The sequence below is a fragment of the Eretmochelys imbricata genome, chromosome 7 (genome assembly GCF_965152235.1).
Source record: "Eretmochelys imbricata isolate rEreImb1 chromosome 7, rEreImb1.hap1, whole genome shotgun sequence".
NCBI lineage: Eukaryota > Metazoa > Chordata > Testudines > Cheloniidae > Eretmochelys > Eretmochelys imbricata.
The window spans coordinates 113669926-113687894 of record NC_135578.1 but is presented as its reverse complement, the minus strand read 5'-3'; the positions used below and the strand labels follow the sequence as shown (position 1 = coordinate 113687894).

At 40.2% G+C, this 17969-nt stretch overlaps 1 protein-coding gene across 4 annotated transcripts in view; it reads right to left on the bottom strand.

Annotated features, from left to right (window-relative positions):
• CCDC186 (coiled-coil domain containing 186) overlaps positions 1-17969 on the bottom strand; it is a 55377-nt gene that overhangs the window by 16426 nt on the left and 20982 nt on the right. For 3 of the 4 annotated variants that reach the window (XM_077823100.1, XM_077823099.1, XM_077823101.1), the window contains 8 exons: positions 17046-17172; positions 13507-13635; positions 12264-12476; positions 10184-10303; positions 8590-8715; positions 8130-8228; positions 7139-7225; positions 4014-4156 (listed from right to left, as the gene is read on the bottom strand). In XM_077823100.1, coding sequence (XP_077679226.1) covers positions 4014-4156; positions 7139-7225; positions 8130-8228; positions 8590-8715; positions 10184-10303; positions 12264-12476; positions 13507-13635; positions 17046-17172 — 1044 coding nt within the window. The remainder of the gene's footprint in view (positions 1-4013; positions 4157-7138; positions 7226-8129; positions 8229-8589; positions 8716-10183; positions 10304-12263; positions 12477-13506; positions 13636-17045; positions 17173-17969) is intronic. The other variant, XM_077823102.1, reaches the window with a different exon arrangement.

The following is a 17969-nucleotide window of genomic DNA, read 5'->3' as shown; positions in this document are numbered from 1 at the left end:
AAAAGTCACAGCACTAGATCATCCTGTCCTAAATTGATAACTTCTTTAATAAAGGAGATAAAAAAACCTTGCTCTTAAGAGGTATATTTAATAGAAACACCTTTGCTTTCTCACAGAAGTCACTTTTCTATTCTGATCACATTTTCTACAAAGGTTTGATTTATAAATAGTTTACAAAAGGTTAATGAATGATTAGATGTGTTAATACATGCTTAATTGTCAGACTGTTTTAGAGTCCACCAGGGTGCTTATAACTATCTAATACCTTCTACTGATGCATTTATAAAGCCACCTATGACACACATTACTCCAGTATGTACTATACTTAAAAGTATTTATAAATGGAATCTTAATGTAAAATGACCTCTACTTCTGATGTCGCTACCTCAAACAAGGCAGAGTTGTCTTTCTGGGTTACTAGGGCACATTTCTCATCAGTCAGCAGCACATACTTCCCTTACAAAAAGAAGGGAAGAAACCTCCACCATACTCAATGAAGACTTCCTCAAGCACGAGAGTACTAAAGGCCTTTCCTCGTAGGGAGGAGGTTGGCACTGAGACAATGAGAACACGAGACTTCTGCAGCAGAGTACTGGTTTCCTTCTCCCTGCCCCAGGAACTGGATCTCGGCATTAAGGAACGCTCTCTGCCTGTGCTGGTTTTCTTATAATACCAGACTAAACAAAATTTGTGATTTTTTGTCAGTTCTACAAAACTAGCTCTAAGGTTACAACATACAAATGTTCATGAGAATCCCAAAAGGAGACTGGCATCTAAGCCACAATGTCAAAGGACACCTCAAAAAGATATTTTTTAAATGGGGTTGCACTTCTTTATTTTATTTTTGTTTGTTTAGAGTATTTTTTTAAAGTTTGTTTTGTTTTGTACCATAGAAATCTGAATAATGTCACGTTTGCTCTTTCTTGCCTTTTCTGGAGAACTTCACTGTCCTCCCCATCCCTTCCCTTGAGTAGGTCATGTGTATTGCGTGCAATCACACTTTAAATGGAAGGGGCACGATGCTGAATCTTCAGTGAAGATGACCTGTTAGACATTGGAGCTAAAGTGATGCCAAAAACAAATTTTAGGAACATACTAAATATCCCTTTCCCCTCAGAGTTGCATTTGTGATATTATTTCTCGAGTCCTCCAGCCACTAGAGAGAAATCTAGCCTGGACATGACCTGAACTAATGTAAAAATACCACCTCTCTCCCCACTAAGGGAGAAAAGAGCAAGTCAAAACCCAAACCAAGTTACATGCACTTCTTATATCACATAAAACAGTAAAAAAGGTGCAAACCCATTTTTAAAAATTTTTCTGCAGGTTACTTTAAGATGTTCAAGTCACATTGCATTTAAAGAAGAAATAAAATCACTAGGCTAACATGCTTATCCATTTTTGGATGCACTCAAATGCATTCTCCACACCTATTCATAATTTTGAAAATGAAGCCCAACTCTTATAAAACTAGATAGCTGACACCTGGCATTATCCACATTGCTATAAGCTGCTCCCTCTCTATGGCCATAGTATGGTGACTGGTAGCATGTTGCTGGTTTGGTGGCCACAAAAGTATGGCTGGTATTGTATTCCAGCTAGGGAATGTTAATCGTTTATTCCCTCCTTTGTCTCATTCTCTTCCATGTGAATACAGCCAAATATACTGTTTGCCCTTTTAGAAAAACATACAATGAATTACAGCAGTACTCTGGGTTGATGTCAGCTATTTTCCTTACAATAACCCCATTTATATTTCCAGTTCATCCCATACTCTTTGGGAGAGGCTGTTTTCCCATTGCACATTTCGAACTGTGTTGTTTCACTACGCTTAACAACAAACAAACAAATCATGACGCAGTTTGGGCATGTTAGGGTAGAATACCCTGCATCCAGCAACTTCATTATACAGAATATGCAAGTGTTATTTAGAACACTATCCTTGCAAAACAGAGCAGTGGTTATACAACCTCCATTCAGACATACACCGGAAAAGGTGACTAAAAGAAAATTCAGAGCAAGGCTACAGCTTTCTCTAGCTACTTTTATAATAGCAGATGTCCCCTATACTGCAACTGGCCATCCACCTCCAATTGCTGTCACTGCAGGGTTGGCCTCTTCTAGACCAAGCACTAACAGCACCGACCAACGTGTATTTTGCCCTGTGTAGTTATAAAAGGGACCCTGTGGTGGAAGGCAGCAATGAAGCTGCTAAACCTCCACTTTGTGCCATGTAGGCAGAGTCTCTGGAAACGTAGTTATTTTGACAGAGATATTTCTTTTAGTGTGTGGCTTTTCCTCCCCTGGGATAGTACATTATTAATGTAAATTAAAATGCAAAGAATTAGAAAGCCCCGCTTTCCATTCTCCCTCCCACCCAACCTAATGAAATTCCTAGTCAAATATTTGTTCAATCATCATCATCAGAGGAGGAAAATGTATTAGCCCTCCTGTAGTTGATGAGTAACTGATATTGATCAAGGTGTCGTCTGACTGACTGCAGTTTTCTCGAAAAGATTGATGCCATGATGTTAATAGGAGCCAAGGTTGATATAAGGAACTGAAAACGTTTAGTTGTATAAACCATAAGGAAAGCAGATAATTGATTAAATGCTGTTCAACCTCAAATGAAAATTGCTTACAAATTCCACAGGCACATGTGGGCGTTTCTGTTTAAACGATGGTCATCTGCCTCCAATGCAACATTGTCAGAATCCATGAAAATGGATAGTATGTGTTTTTGCTCTAGTTCACATGTACCATATAGAAATAGGATTATGCTCTGACATTGCTCTGGAATGTCCGTGAGCCACAGTCTCCTCTAACTTACAGGGCTGTAAACAGTGGTGAGCTGGAACCGGTTGTTCAATTTTGAAGCCAGTTTAGAACCGGTTGTTAAAGGGGTGGGGAAGCTCAGGTGGGATGGACAGGATGTGGCCCGTGGGATCGTCCTGTCCGTCCTGCCGGAGCTTTCAGCTGTGGAGGCTCCCATGTGAATTTTTACTGAGCCAGCAGCACTTCGGCGGCGGGTCCTTCACTCGCTTCAGGTCTTCGGGGGCATTTCTGTGGCAGGTCCTTCAGTGCTGCCGAAGACCCGGAGGGACTGAAGGACGTGCCATTGAAGACCCAGAGCGAGTGAAGGAACCGGTTCTTGAACTTCTGGCAGCTCATCACTGGGTGTAAATCTGTATTAGCTACATGGCAATTAAATAAACTACACCACTGTCAAACTGGTGCAAGTGAAGGGAGAATCAGCTTGTCTGCTCCTTCACTTCCTTGAAGCAATGGCATTTGTTCAGCTGAACAGATGCTACGGTTTTTAGTGACACAAATGCTCATAAGTATTAGTTAATAATATTTAATGCAGCATATGTTAAAGAAGATTTGTTAAGTTTGTATTTTTGTAATACTTGAATGTATCCATCATATTCAGAGAGGGCTGATCTTCCCAGCTCAGCAACCTCTCCCCTCCCTATCTCCAAAACACTGGGGACACTAGCTCCATTTCTCTCATCCCTTCAATAAAATGAGCATTGGCTGATTTCCTTGAATGGAGGTTGTCCAGAGTCAGCAGTAGAACGAGCATCGATCAGTAAAAACCGGTGTGACACAACCTATTACCATCCACCGTACACCATATCTGTCACTTTTACTGAAATCTAGTGAAATGATTAGGGACCAGTGACTGAACTCATCCCTATTGGAATACTACCAAAGTCAATGGAGTTACCACAGAGATTAAATTTTGCCCCGTACTATTTCAAAGGTAATTCGTTACAGCTATCAGTTAACCCTAGAACTGTCAGGTTTCAAAGTATTGCTCTTGGGTGCCTGTAAGACTAAATAATTTAGAAAGGTTCTATGAGGAACACGCCACAGCTGGGAGAGGATACAGATTCTCTAAGGTCCAATACATTGTAAAGGCAGCAATACTTTTAAAGTATAGAAATGCTCCAGGCCCAAAACATAAATCTATATAATCAAATAAATTCTTTAAAACCTTTAGTTTATACCTTTGATGTTGCTCCTGCAGCTTATCTACAATTTTCACTCTATCCAGTAAATTCTGAATCTCGGCCTTCTGCCGATTAATAATTTCTTTGTACTTTGATAATTCATCTTCTGTTCTCAACCGTTCATCCTCCAGACACTTTACCTAAGTGCAAAAGAACATAATCTTAATTGTAAATTGGTTATTTTCCTGCCAAACTTCAGAGGATAGTATGTTTCATCCAATAGGTCTAAAGCTCTAACCACAGTTACGGTAGTACTCCCTCCCTGTTTTTGAGCAATGTATAAAATCAGATGCAAACTATTTCACAGATCAAAAGCTAAAACAGAGAACAGTTCAGTCACATAAAAAACAAAACAACTATAAGAATTAGCTTCTAAAAATAGTCAAGTCGTACAAGCTTTAAGAGGGATAATACCATCCCCCTCCAAAAGATTCATAAACCCACACGTATGGGTGGACCAAAGCCAAGCTGCAGTTTCATCTTCCTACAGTTACCACAACCAACCCACATCATGCTCACCCATGCTTCTGTCTAAGAACTGAAATGCTTCTCCCTACAGAGCTAGTCCATGCTGCTCTTGAGCTGGCCAACAGATTGATAGATGGGCTGCTCATCAGTGATGTGTGGCACTTCTTCACGAGCTCTCAGAGGCCTAGTGTGCAGCCTCTAGTACACTCTGAAAATGCAGCTGTACTCTGATCTCTTGCATGGCAATATACTGTGCTGTCAGAACACCTCTGGGCCACCTCCACTAGGAAAAAATCTATGTGCAATGATCAGAATATTGCAATTAGAGGTACATACAGAAACAGCCCCACACAGACATGGATAGTACTCTGAAAACATGTGCTCAACACGCAGTTGCTGTCAAAAAAGCCAAACACAATGTTGTTATCTATCCCTTTCCTGATGGTTCCTAAGAGAAAAAATTATATTGCCGACTGTATAAATCCATGGCAGGCCCACACCTTGCATACTATGTGCAGTTCTGGTCACCCCATCTCAAAAATGATATATTAGAATTGGAAAAGGTCCAGAGAAAGGCAACAAAAATTATTAAGGGTCTGGAACAGCTTCCATGTGAGGAGAGATTAAAATGACTGGGACTGTTCAGCTTGGAAAAGACAATTAAAAAGGGACATGACAGAGGTCTATAAAATCGTGACTGGTGTGGAGAAAGTGAATAAGGAAGTGTTATTTACTCCTTCACATAACACAAGAACCAAGGGTCACCCAATTAATTAACAGGCGGCCGGTTTAAAACAAACTAAAGGAAGTATTTCTTCACACAATGCACAGACAACCTGTGGAACTCATTGTCAGAGAATGTTGTCAAGGCCAAAAGTATAACGGGATACAAAGAAGAATTAGATAAATTCAAAGAAGATACCATCTTGGCTAATAGGTCCACCAATGGCTCAGGGATACCACGCCAAGCTCTGAGTGTCCCTAGCCTCTGATGCCAGAATCTGGGAATGGGAGACAAGGGATGGATCATTTGATGGTTGACTGCTGTGTTCATTCTCTCTGAAGCACCTGGCACTGGCAACTGTCAGAAGACAGGATACTAAGCTAGATGGATCACTGGTCTGACCCAGTATGGCCATTCTTATGTTCTATCCTCCTGAAATGTGGTACACAGGCCTTTTAAAAACAGGTTTCAGAGTAACAGCAGTGTTAGTCTGTATTCGCAAAAAGAAAAGGAGTACTTGTGGCACCTTAGAGGCTAACCAATTTATTTGAGCATGAGCTTTCGTGAGCAACACCTTATGCTCAGATAAATTGGTTAGTCTCTACGGTGCCACAAGTACTCCTTTTCTTTTAAAAACAGCCTCTAGTCTAACCTGGGCAGCAAGGCATGCTGGGAAAGAAGGCTACTCTATAAACCCTTGTCTTCCTGATAGTAGGGGGAAACTTTGAGAAGAACTGTGGCTGTTCATGGGTCTCTCCAGGAAAAAAACTTATGAAGTGACTAATACTACCCAAGAAGAAACCCTGGACATAGAGTTCATTTATTTTTGGGCTTGGGCTTTGTTTGGAGTTGTTGTTTTTTCCCCACTGGGTGAAATGAGCGAGCTTGGGCATTTGAGCCGTGTTTGTGGCAAGCGCAGGGCAAGTACTTGCTTCCTTTCCAGGGCCCCAGTTGGGGAGGGAGGAAGCCTCCTCCATGTCATCTGTTCCCCACGAAATCTAGATGGGGAAATTTGTTAGGTTTTCCTAGGTGAGACAGCCTGTGATCATGTAGCCTCTGGCCAGATCTTCAGCTATTTCAGATATTTGGAACCTTTTATGTTTTTGAAACAGACTATGGTCGATGGAACACAATCGGGAGGAAATTTGCTTAATGAACTCTTGTGGCCAGGTGGCTACTTGTTGATCTGGGATTCAGGATACCCCAGAAAGGATGGACTTTTATGTCCCCCCCAGAGAGCTATGCCTTCTAAAGTAATGAGACAGCTCCAGAAGGGGAAACTGAGATAGTAACCACATCCAGCAGCAGAAAGGTAAGAACTTGCTCCACTCCCTTTCTGGCAAGGGATCCTGGGGAGCCAGCCGCTGCTCCGCCCGCCAGGGGAGGGATGGGGGAGCTCCTGGGCCAACCTCTGCTCTGGCCACCCTAGGACCGCTGCTGGGAGCCACCAAGCTGCAGCAGCTCCCGCCGCCCCCAAGACTGCTGCTCCGGTGGTCCCCGAGGCCAGCTACCTGAGGCTGCCAGAATAGTGGCCGGTGCGGCTGGCCCCGGGGCTTCTGGTGTGACTGGCTGTGGGCTGCCTGAGCAGCTGGCTGCAGAGCTGCTCCAACAGCAGCTGGTGTGGCTGTTCCCAGGGCCGCCTGAGCATCTGGTCCCAGGGCCAGCTGCTTGGGTGACCCTGTGGTCAGCCACACTGGCCACTGCAGAAGTCATGGAGGTCGCAGGAAGTCATGGAATCTGTGACTTCCACAACCTCCATGACAGATGCTTAGGAGTAATGCAGCCATCCTGAATTCATGTTGACAAATCTCTATGCCAGATCACGATTATTCTTGCTCTTTATGTAAACTAGCCAGATACAATAGGATCTGTTTTCAAAATCCTTATGTTCCACCTTCAGTCTCATGGCAAGAGAGAACTCTTTAGTTACCTTTGTTCTTAGTGTACGCAGCTCATCCATACCCTCTTTAAATGTTCTCTTCAGGTCCTCCAGTTCTTTTATTTTGGCATAGTGTACCTTTTTAAAGGGAGAAAGCATCAGAACACTGTCATTTTAGGAGGCACAGGATCCCCTCATCCACTGTAAGACTACACCCACCAATAGAGAACTTATTTGCTGCCTGCCTAACTACCTGGGTTTAATAAATATCAGCCCAGAGTCCTGCGCAAGATATAGTATGTGATCATGTAACTAATGACTGCATCATAATACATGTGCTTAACTTTGCAACCTTAATGTGCTCTTAATGTAATTTTTTGGGGATGTAATTTCTTAGGGTTTTTTCAAAAGGCAAACTAAAAAAGCCCAGATGTTTCATCATACTGAATCACATTGAACTCCAAGATGGATCATCAAATAGCACAGGGATATCTTCATCCACAAACAGACCTCTACCACTTGAGCTAACAGTAAATGGTAGCAGCTGAAAGTAGTTAGGCTTGGTCAACCTGCCACTAGAGGGGGATGAGACATTTTGCCAGAGGGCTCCATAGCTATTTGTTAGACAGAAAAGGAATGTTAAGACTCAGGCCTTGTCTACAATACTGTGGTAAGTCAACCTAAGTTATGCTACTCCAGCTACGTGAATAACATAGCAACAGTTGACATAGCTTAGGTCGACCTACTGCGGTATCTACACCATGCTGCATCGACAGGAGACAGTCTCCCATCAATTTACCTTAATCTTCTCGTTCCAGTGCAGTACTGGAGTCGACCAGAGAGCTCTCTGCAGTCGATTTAACGGGTCTTAACTAGTCCTGCTATATCAACCCCCCGCTGCATCGATCGCAGCAGCGTCAATCCCCAGTAAGTGTAGACAAGGCCCGTGGAATCCTAGGTTTAATGCCAGGTTCTGAAAGGGAGTGTACTCTAGTATTAACAGATCCTAGTCATACTGCCTATAACAACAACAACAGTTTACCTCCAGCTGCTCAGACTTTTCCTGCATTTGTTTTTCTAGTTCGCCCTTTGTTACTCGGAGCTTTGCATCCAATTCATTTGATTTAATTTCTTCTGACTCCTAGTTGATTTGGAAGAAATTTAAAAAAAAGGGAGCATTTTAATTATAGAGCTTTTTTAAAAGAAAAACTCTTTACCTATTTTATGAACACAGAAGACACACATTCTTATCACTATCTGTAATTTGTACCACCATATATAGTAGTTTTGAACATATAAAAACACATTGCACTCAAATGAAACTGGACTCAAGATCTCACTTTTTCCCTAATTTTTTTTATTTATCTCTAATCATTGACATTTATACATTTAATGGCATAACATCTCTCGTGGCATGCATGCATGCAATAATTTTTCACTTTATTACAATTTAAGATGAAAATAAGAAACAAAAAATCAGATGTTAAACATGTTAATTTCACCTCATGAGAAAGTATGCCTACTTGGTATGTTTTTATCATTTCTTGGCAGTTTTTCCGTATTTGGTCTCCCTCCTCTTTTGCTTGAGTTAACTTTGTGGTTGCATCTTTGAGTTTATCTTTGGTTTCCTAGAAAATAAACCATGAATAACTATTTGAACCTACAGAGTGTCACAGAGCAAGATTTTGAATTAGCAGGGAAAAGGGAGTTATCAGCAAAACGTTTTCAATTCTAATAGAGTTTCCGACTAATGATTTTATTGAGAATCATAATATTTGCTTAGAAAGTGCTGCACCACCAACTGTTAAATCATCTGTTTATGGCTCTCCAGAATGGCAACACCACAACTCAAAAACTTCAAGGGAAAATCTGCTTTTACCACTGTGTTCCTGTAGCCACATTTCCATGAGCCACATTGAAGGCTCCCTTTGGTAACACTGAAAAAACAAGTGGCCTGTAGTGGCTGACTCATTATCTCCACACAAAAAATCATGTAACTGAAAATTTTACTGTTCAATCACAGCAATGTGTTTCGTCCTATCACAGTTGTAAGCTCTTAAGAGCGAGGATCTAGTGGTCATCTCTCTGTCCTTGTGGTAATTCAGCTCTCTCTGTTTTTGCAATATACATATTTAAAGAGAACCAAGTGCAAGGAACCATGTCCAGTTGCTTTCCTCTTTTCCAATCAGACTAGAGTGACCAGATGTCCCGATTTTATAGGGACAGCCCAATATTCGGGGCTTTTTCTTAAGTGGGCACCTATTACCCCTCCACACTCTGTCCCGATTTTTCATACTTGCTGCCTGGTCACCCTAAATCAGACTGTTACTGTTTGTGATTTAGACTGTGCACACAGTCTGAACTGACTTGTTCAGGAGAAGCGAGAGAAGAAATTCTTAGCGAGGATTGTAGGATGTGTCATTCACACTGTGTTACAACAGACTGAATTAAAAGCACTCTTGCAAATCAGAGTAAAGCAGAAATCACCCTGGATATATTCCAGTGTTTCCTCAATCTTTTGTGCTGGCGAACCCCCTCGGATTTAAAAATAAATAAAATTAAATTAAAAAAGTGACCTCACTATTAAGACTTGAAAAAATTGTAACCCCTTACCTTAAATATAATGAAGTAAATAATTAATACTCAGGGCCAGCATGAGGGAATGGCAAGCAGGGCAACTGCCCAGGGCCCCACACCACAAGGAGCCCTGCAAAGCTAAGTTAGATGCTTCAGCCCTGGGTGGTGGGCTTAAGCCGAAGCCCGAGCCCCGCTGCCTGGGACTGAAACATGTAACTTAGCTTTGCGGGGCCCCCTGCGGCATGAGGCCCCACGCAATTGCCTTGCTTGCCCCCCCCGAACACTGGCCCTGCACTTACACCCTAAATCCATCCCAGGTTGAGAAACACTGATATATTCTATCCATCCTTTCACATTTTCCACTTCAATATCACTATCTTTAAAGTACTATTCCAAAATCCATCAAGTTAAAAAGTAAACAATGATTTTTTAATCATTTTAGTGCTACTAAGCAAGAAAATGGCATAGCAACTATATTGGACTCATTATGATCTTACTTCATGGTATTGCTTTACTAACCTTGTGTGAATCCATTTCAGTTTTCAATTTGTTTTGGGCCCATTTTACTTTGATGATATGAGAATTGATTTCTTCTTTCAATTTTTCTATTTCTCTGTTGAATCTAGTGGCTTCACCTTCCTAAAAAAAAAAGGAACAAACAAAAACATCCACAGATTACATTTTATTGATTTTAAATCCCAATTTTTATACAGCTATAGAATTAGCCTCATACATGAGTGACAAATAGATTTCATCTAGAAGGCCCCAAACCTGCAAAAAGCTGCATACTGTTAGCCACGCTAAAGGTTTACAGGACTGGGTCTTAAAGCCTTAACTGTCTAGGTCTATGGGCCCTCAGTGAGACACTGCCTCTCTGTCCATGTGTGTTGTTGCCACATTTGTGATCAGAGGAGAGATTCTATCTGAAGCAACCTTGATTAATTCTGAGACAGTTTCTAGCAGACTGTTTTCCAGAAGGACTTTTTTGTCTGGAATTGCATAGATCCATGACAGATTAGACATACTGATCTTCTGGACAAGTGGCAAAGCCCCTTTTTCTTTTTGCAGGCTTACGGGAAAGATGCAGGTTTGGGGGTGGGGGTCAAATTGTAGGAGGATATAGCAGAAAATGTGAGGTTTACTGACTTCTGTGGGTACTCTGACAGAAGCATTGTGTACATTGGATATTTGACTAAATGGACAATTATTGGAAAGAAGTGTAAATTGTTCAAATAATGAGAGGACAACTGCCTAGATAGGTGCCAGATATAATAGGTCAGGTATCGTTAGGCTGCACCTAAATATAGTTGTTTACATCAGTGCAAAGTGGGTGTAAAACACTATCAAATCACACTGCTATTGTTTGACACATTTTGCACTGATGTAAATGACTACACACGGTGAAGGGCAACAGTGATTGTTGGCCAAAAAAATGTACATCACACAAACCACCACTCTATTTTTCTTCAAGTGAACATCGAATGGTATTAATCAGCAAAGCATATTACTGAGATAACCTTAGATACCAACAGCTACAAACTAATATTTGCAATTAAAAAACCCGTGCATTATAATACAATCCCAGCAGCAAATAATATTTCTGAAATAAGAGATCTAAACTAAAACAGGTTTACAAAAGCACCATGTGAGGGCAGCAGAATCACTCTAATATAAGTCTCCAAGCAATGTTGTCCTGACTGTTAAGCTAGAAGTTAGACCTACCAGCTACATTTTGTTTTGCTGACCTGAACAGGTCACACTGTCCATTCCAATCTGCTTAATTCTTAGGAGCAGGAATGGCAATGACATACATAAAAACTATGCTCCAGGAACCAAAGTTCTCAAGTTTCAATAAGATGGTTCTTTTGATCTTCTTCCTCTTGTGAGTAATGATCACTTGGAGCAATGATCATGATCAAATCCATCAGAGTAGTCTGAACCCTCTCCGTTTTGGGGAGAATACTGGATCTTTCATGAGCATAAAATCAGGTTGTTTGTTTTTTTTCCCATTAGTTTAAACAATTATTACATTTCAAAATTTTTAGACCGCTGGTAGTTTAAATGTTTGTCTCTTGCCTTGACACTGCACTTGTAATGAGCATTTGCTGAACCTTAGTACTTAAGGAACATATCTGCACAGATGCCTCAAAATTCAGTCAGTCAAACAATCCTGTGGAAGAGTACAAGGGAAAGGGCCTGATACTGACTTCCAAAAAGGAGTGCAGGCTTTGATGGCTCAGCCAGTATGGACAGCCACAAGGGAAGAAAAAAAAGTATAACAAAATTCTACAGTGTTTGTAAATCTTCACTGTTTGTAAAAGAAGTGACGATCTACAATATAATGGCTGCAAAAAGAAAATTGTGCTGTTAGCATGCTACAAACTTCAGTTCAGAAGAACACATAGGAATCTCAGGAAGATGACAATAAAATCTCATTCCCCCCCACTCCCAAAAATAATATATTGACATAAAATGGGTCTTTCGCAGCCACACAGTAAAAGGGAACGTAATAAGATATCACAATTATTAAATGAAAGGTGACACGTAAGTGTTTTCCTGATTATTTAAATAGTGCTTTTAACCGTTTCTTTAAAAGTACCTTGGTTTCATAGAGCTGGTGCAATCTTCCTTTTTCCTGAGAAAGTTGTTTGATTTTATTCACGTGCTTTTCAATTTCTTTATTTGCATCTCTTAGTCTTCTCTCCAGTAACTCCTTTTCCTTTCGGAGATCTAGAGACTCTTTTTCTCCTCGAACATACTTCATCACCATAGTTTCCTTTTCTTGGCGTGCCTCTTCACATTTCTTGTTTGCCTTTAAAAATTTAAATTCAGCCATAAGTTTACATTTCACTGATGATAGTTTTTATACATGAACAATGGATACTCACAGTACTCCAACACAGTAATTAAAACATAACTGAAGGCAAGTCTTAAAGTCCCCAATTCTGCAAGCAAGGTACGCACTGGCTTAACATTACTACCATGAGCAGTCCTGCTGATTTAAATGGGACTACTCAGAGTTGTAACTGATGTGTTTAAGTATTTGCAAGCTAAAAGCTAAATATTTTACTTCAGCTGCATAATCAGCAGGCCGGTGCAGTTGGAATGTATTTGATGACTCCAAAATGGAGAATATACACTTGATAACTCCTAAGTGGAAAAATATTTTTGCAGATATCCAGTTCCATTCCCCAGTTATTGTCCCTCCACTAAATAATTTAACAATTACTATTCAGCTGTACATCATTTCTCACATAGAGACTTTGTGGTCCAGATATTGCTAATATTGTTTCATTAAGGAAAACAAAAATTATGTTCTAAAATTCTTGTAACACAGAGAAAGCATCTGACTTGGCTAAATCTTAAGGAAGAAAACAGATGACCTTCCAGCAACATAAAATGAGGTGAAAATATTATTTCTTTGTATCATTTTAATTGTGCTTGAAAAGATCAGATTTCACTGGTAAGCCTGCATAATTGTGGACTTCTCCCTCCATTCCAAACCAATGTAAATGTTGATCAAATTAAAATTTACAGGGAAACAATCATTCCAGGGTTTATTATTTTACATATAAATACACAAATGAAAGAGCGTGGCCAGACAAAGCATATGTGAGTGTTAGTGGCTCTACAAAAGGTTACAAATACTTGAAAGCTCACTAACCATCAAAATGCATGAATAATTGAATCCTATTAATTAAAAAAAAGTTTAGAAGCCTTGGTGTATCAATTTTCAACATATCTACTGACTGCAATGCTCAGGCTGCTGAATGTTTCCTACAGCAAGCTAATTCTTTAATGAGAGATTTAATTATTAAAACTTCAAAGGAATTCAAAATTACCTGGTCCATACGAAATGCCATCTCTTTATGCAATTGCTGAATAGTATTTTTGACTGCAGCATCTTGTGTTACAAGTTTGTCTTTAGCAGTTTTAACTTCTTTTTTAAGCTCTTCTATTCTTGATTCTAACTGTAAAGCAAACATTAGCAGATAATTATAGAAGTCAGTAAAGATTCTATCAAGTTTTGTACAATTATTTCTTACAAATTAGATGTTACAGCATTTTTAAAATATGTACTGCACTTGCCAAACTCTAATCAAACTGTAACATTCACTAGTAACAGCCCAGCTTTTGTATTACAGTACTAAAGATGAAAGGAACTGAGATCATCATCTGTCAAGGGCTGATTGCATCACACTAAGCATAACCTCTGGACTAGAATAAATTACTATGTGAAAAGGTAAAGAGAAATGGGTCAAATTTTGAGGTTCTTATAAACCAGGGGTGGCCAAACTGTGGCTCGTGAACCACATGCGGCTCTTTTACAGCTGAAGTACGGTGCGCGGAACCCGTCCCCATAACTTCACCCCCTGCCCAGTCTCCACCTACCAGACTGCAGGGGGGAGCTCGGGACCTCTTCCTTGCAGAGGGGTGGTAGGGTAGGGGCTTCTGTCCAACAGGAGGGGGGGGTCTTGGGGCTTCAGCCCCACAGGGTGTGTCTATTGGGGCTCAGGGCTTCAGCAGGCGTGGGGCTAAAGACCCGCGTTCTGGCAGGTGTGCCCCCTGAAGATTCTGAAGATTGTCATATGTGGCTCAGAGGATGAGTAAGTTTGGCCACCCCTGTTATAAATGCTTTCTTTGCTTAGGTAATGTTTCACTGAGCAAGGACAGAATAAAAACTGAGAGCTAGGCATTACGTCCTACATTTTTATGCAGTTGCCTATAAAGATATACATGTCCAAAAGGCAAGAATAAGACAAGACAGTTTTGTCACTACATCAAGGATTTGATCCTGCCCTCTAAAGCTATGAGCATGAAAAACAAACACAAACAAACTTAATACACTTGTGTAAGCATGCACATACGGTAGCAGGTTTTGCTTGCGGTTGTGAACACATTTTAGAGCCGTATGATTTTACTCTGCTGAATGTCAGACAAGCTAAGGAAGATAAGGAAAGACTTATCTAAGGACTTCGTGTATACAAATTCATTGAGCAACAACTACAAAAAACCATCCCTAAATCTGTTATTGCAACCCATGAATCTAGTTGCTGCCAAGTTCCATTTCAAGATGCAATATCAAAGAGCTACTTGAATAACTTCTTTAAAGTAATCTCTTCTGTAATCATCCCAAAGTGTGCAATATTAAAAGTGTTAAAGGTCTGACTTAACTGACAAATGGAATTAAACAGTAGTAACAGAAAGGCCCACTTATCATTAGCACTTTCCATCACAGCCCATATGGTATGAAATGTCACATAGCAAATCCAAGATACTCATGCAATCACTGAGTGATATTGGGGAATATGAGCAAGGGACAGTGAGTGAGCTGCATTTATTGGTTTATACAGACGTTTGTTTCCATTCAACTTGTAATGTTTTTTAAATGTCAATTCCAACCATGCTATGTACTTTCAAAAAAGCTTTGAGATACACAGAAAGCAGACAAAGCTTCTGTACCCTCAATGCATTCAAGTACTGTATAAATCTTTGACGCAGCACTTGAGAATGTCTCCTGCCAATCTGTGTGGCACAGAAATTAATAATCAGATCTATGGCATGACTAAAACATTAACATTGATTTTAAAATATAAAAATTAGTTGAGACACTATTTCACCACAGAACAAGTTCAATGTCAAGTTATAAACACAGGCCTGAACAACCCTTACAGCAGTAGCACTAGCAAAATAATCGTATAAACGTGTAATAACATTCAAAAGGATGCCACGCTAGTGATATTTTGTGCCAGTAAACACCAAGTGTACGTTTCTTTGGTTTGTGACAATTCTCAATAACTATTATATTGAAAATGCCTGGGTCATATACAGTAACTTGAAGTACCACACATTATTTGTTCTTATAATTATCTATATGGAACATATATACCTAAATAGCATTCTTTTGAAGAGTGTGTCTATTCTAGAGTGTATTTATATATCAGAGATTTTTTTCCCTTTTTCTAATTAGTCTCTCAACTTTAGGGGTTTCTTTTCATTTTCACTAACAAAAAGGAAAGAGGACAGATTACTGTTTACATCTCTTCTGACTCTCTGTAAGCTATTTGTGGAGACATCTGTAGAAAATTCCCCTTTTGTCTACATACACACAATAACTGGTCCCAAAAGGGAGTGCAACTCTTTAATATATGTTAAGATTCTTCTAACATCACCAATTGCAACAATGCCTTAAGTCAGTGGTCCAACTGTGGGTCCCGACCCCGTTTTAATGGTGTTGCCAGGGCTGTCTTAGACTTGCTTAGGTCCAGGACCAAAGCCTGAGGGCTTCAGCCCTGGGTATAATGATTCAGGTGACAGGCCCCCTGCCTGGAGCTGAAGTCACTGGGCTTCAGCTCTGTCCCCCACACCGGGGGCTTGGGCTGGCTCAGGCTTTGGTACCCCCTCCTGGAGTCATGTAGTAATTTTTATTGTCCGAAGGGGGTCACAATGCAATGAAGTTTGAGAACCCCTGCCTTAAGTGGTCAACAGCTGCAGCATTCCCAGATTCAATTGTAACTTTAGCCTTCAATCTTGGGTTTATATACAGTTATCTGTAGCTGGCAATTTGTATATAGTACAGTATTTAAACTAACAAATATATAACCTTTAAAGGTGGCCTCACACATGACACATCCGCTACAGAAAATTGGCAGGCCCAAATGGCAATATAATTTTCAGATAAATGCAGTATACAGTTTCAGAGTAACAGCCATGTTAGTCTGTATTCGCAAAAAGAAAAGGAGTACTTCTGGCACCTTAGAGACTAACCAATTTATTTGAGCATAAGCTTTCGTGAGCTACAGCTCACTGCATCGGATGCATACTGTGGAAAATCACAGTATTTTCCACAGTTTTCCACAGTATGCATCCGATGCAGTGAGCTGTAGCTCACGAAAGCTTATGCTCAAATAAATTGGTTAGTCTCTACGGTGCCACAAGTACTATTTTTCTTTTTGCAGTATACGGTGCATGCCAAGGTTGCGTTTTGCAATTTGAGTATGACTCCTGTTGCTAACGTTTAGTCATCCAGCCATCTTCAAATGGGAACTGAAGGCATTTACAGGATTGGGCCTAAGGAGCCCAGCACCCAGAGATGCTGAGCATGTGGAACTCCCATTGACTTCATTAGACTTCTACAGGCTTAACATTTCAGTGGTTCGAAGCCAAAGATAGTAGTAAATGCTTTCAACAAACTAATAAGGCTTTGTGGGATGGAAGAATGAGTCAACAAATGCCTAGGCTACATTAGCATTGGGAGTTTGTTCCCTCCCTCGCTCACACACACAATGCCGGCTAGAAACTCCAACTAACATCAATGACAGTTAAACATACATGCCAATGAAAGGTTAGACAGCGTAGTCAGCTCTTTTGTTATTTGTACCTGTTTAATAATGTTGAGGTGCTGCTTTTCTGTTTCTGTTCGTTTTTTCAATTCATCTTTTAACTTGTCCTTTTCTGAACAAATATCCAAAATCAGTTCCTGATGCTTTTTGTTTTCTTTAATCAATCTGTAAAGATGAAATAAAATTGCTTTGCTTTGTTGTCTGTGTGGAAGACAAGGAAAAGTGATCCAAACAATTGGGCACTGGTACTTTTCAACCCAAAACAGCTTTGTTGCACACCCCTATATGCAAGGCTTTTACAAAACTGCAGACAGAGCCTTAGCTACAGTGCAGCAATTGACGTGACACTAACAATGTGGCTGGTACTAATGTAAGTGATTACTTGCATGGTCTCCATCACCATGACACTAGAGTACTTCCAACACGTAAGTGTAAAGTCACAACAATTTGTAAACATACAGATATTATCTTCATTTTACGGTTGTGCAGAGTGATGTGACTTGCCCAAGGTCACACAGGAAGCCTGCAACACAGCAAGAAATTGCACCCAGTCAGGTCCCTTAACCACAAGATCATCTTCTCTCCCCCACCTGTAGGTAGTTCAAATGTTTTAAAATAGTTTGTTCCTTTACAGTAGTGGTTCTCAAAGAGGTGTACACGTACCCCTGGGGGTATGCAAGAGGTCTTCCAGGGGGCACATCAACTCATCTAAATATGTGCCTAGTTTTACAACGGATTACATAAAAAGCACTAGCAAAGTCAGTACAAACTCAAATTTCATACAGACAATGACTTGTTTATACTGCTCTATAGACTATACTCTGAAATGTAAGTACAATATTTATATTCAAATTCATTTATTTTCTAAGTCTATGGTAAAAATGAGAAAGTAAGCAATGTTTCAGTAATACTGTGCTCTGACACCTGTATTTGTAGGTCTGATTTTGTAAGCAAGTAGTTCA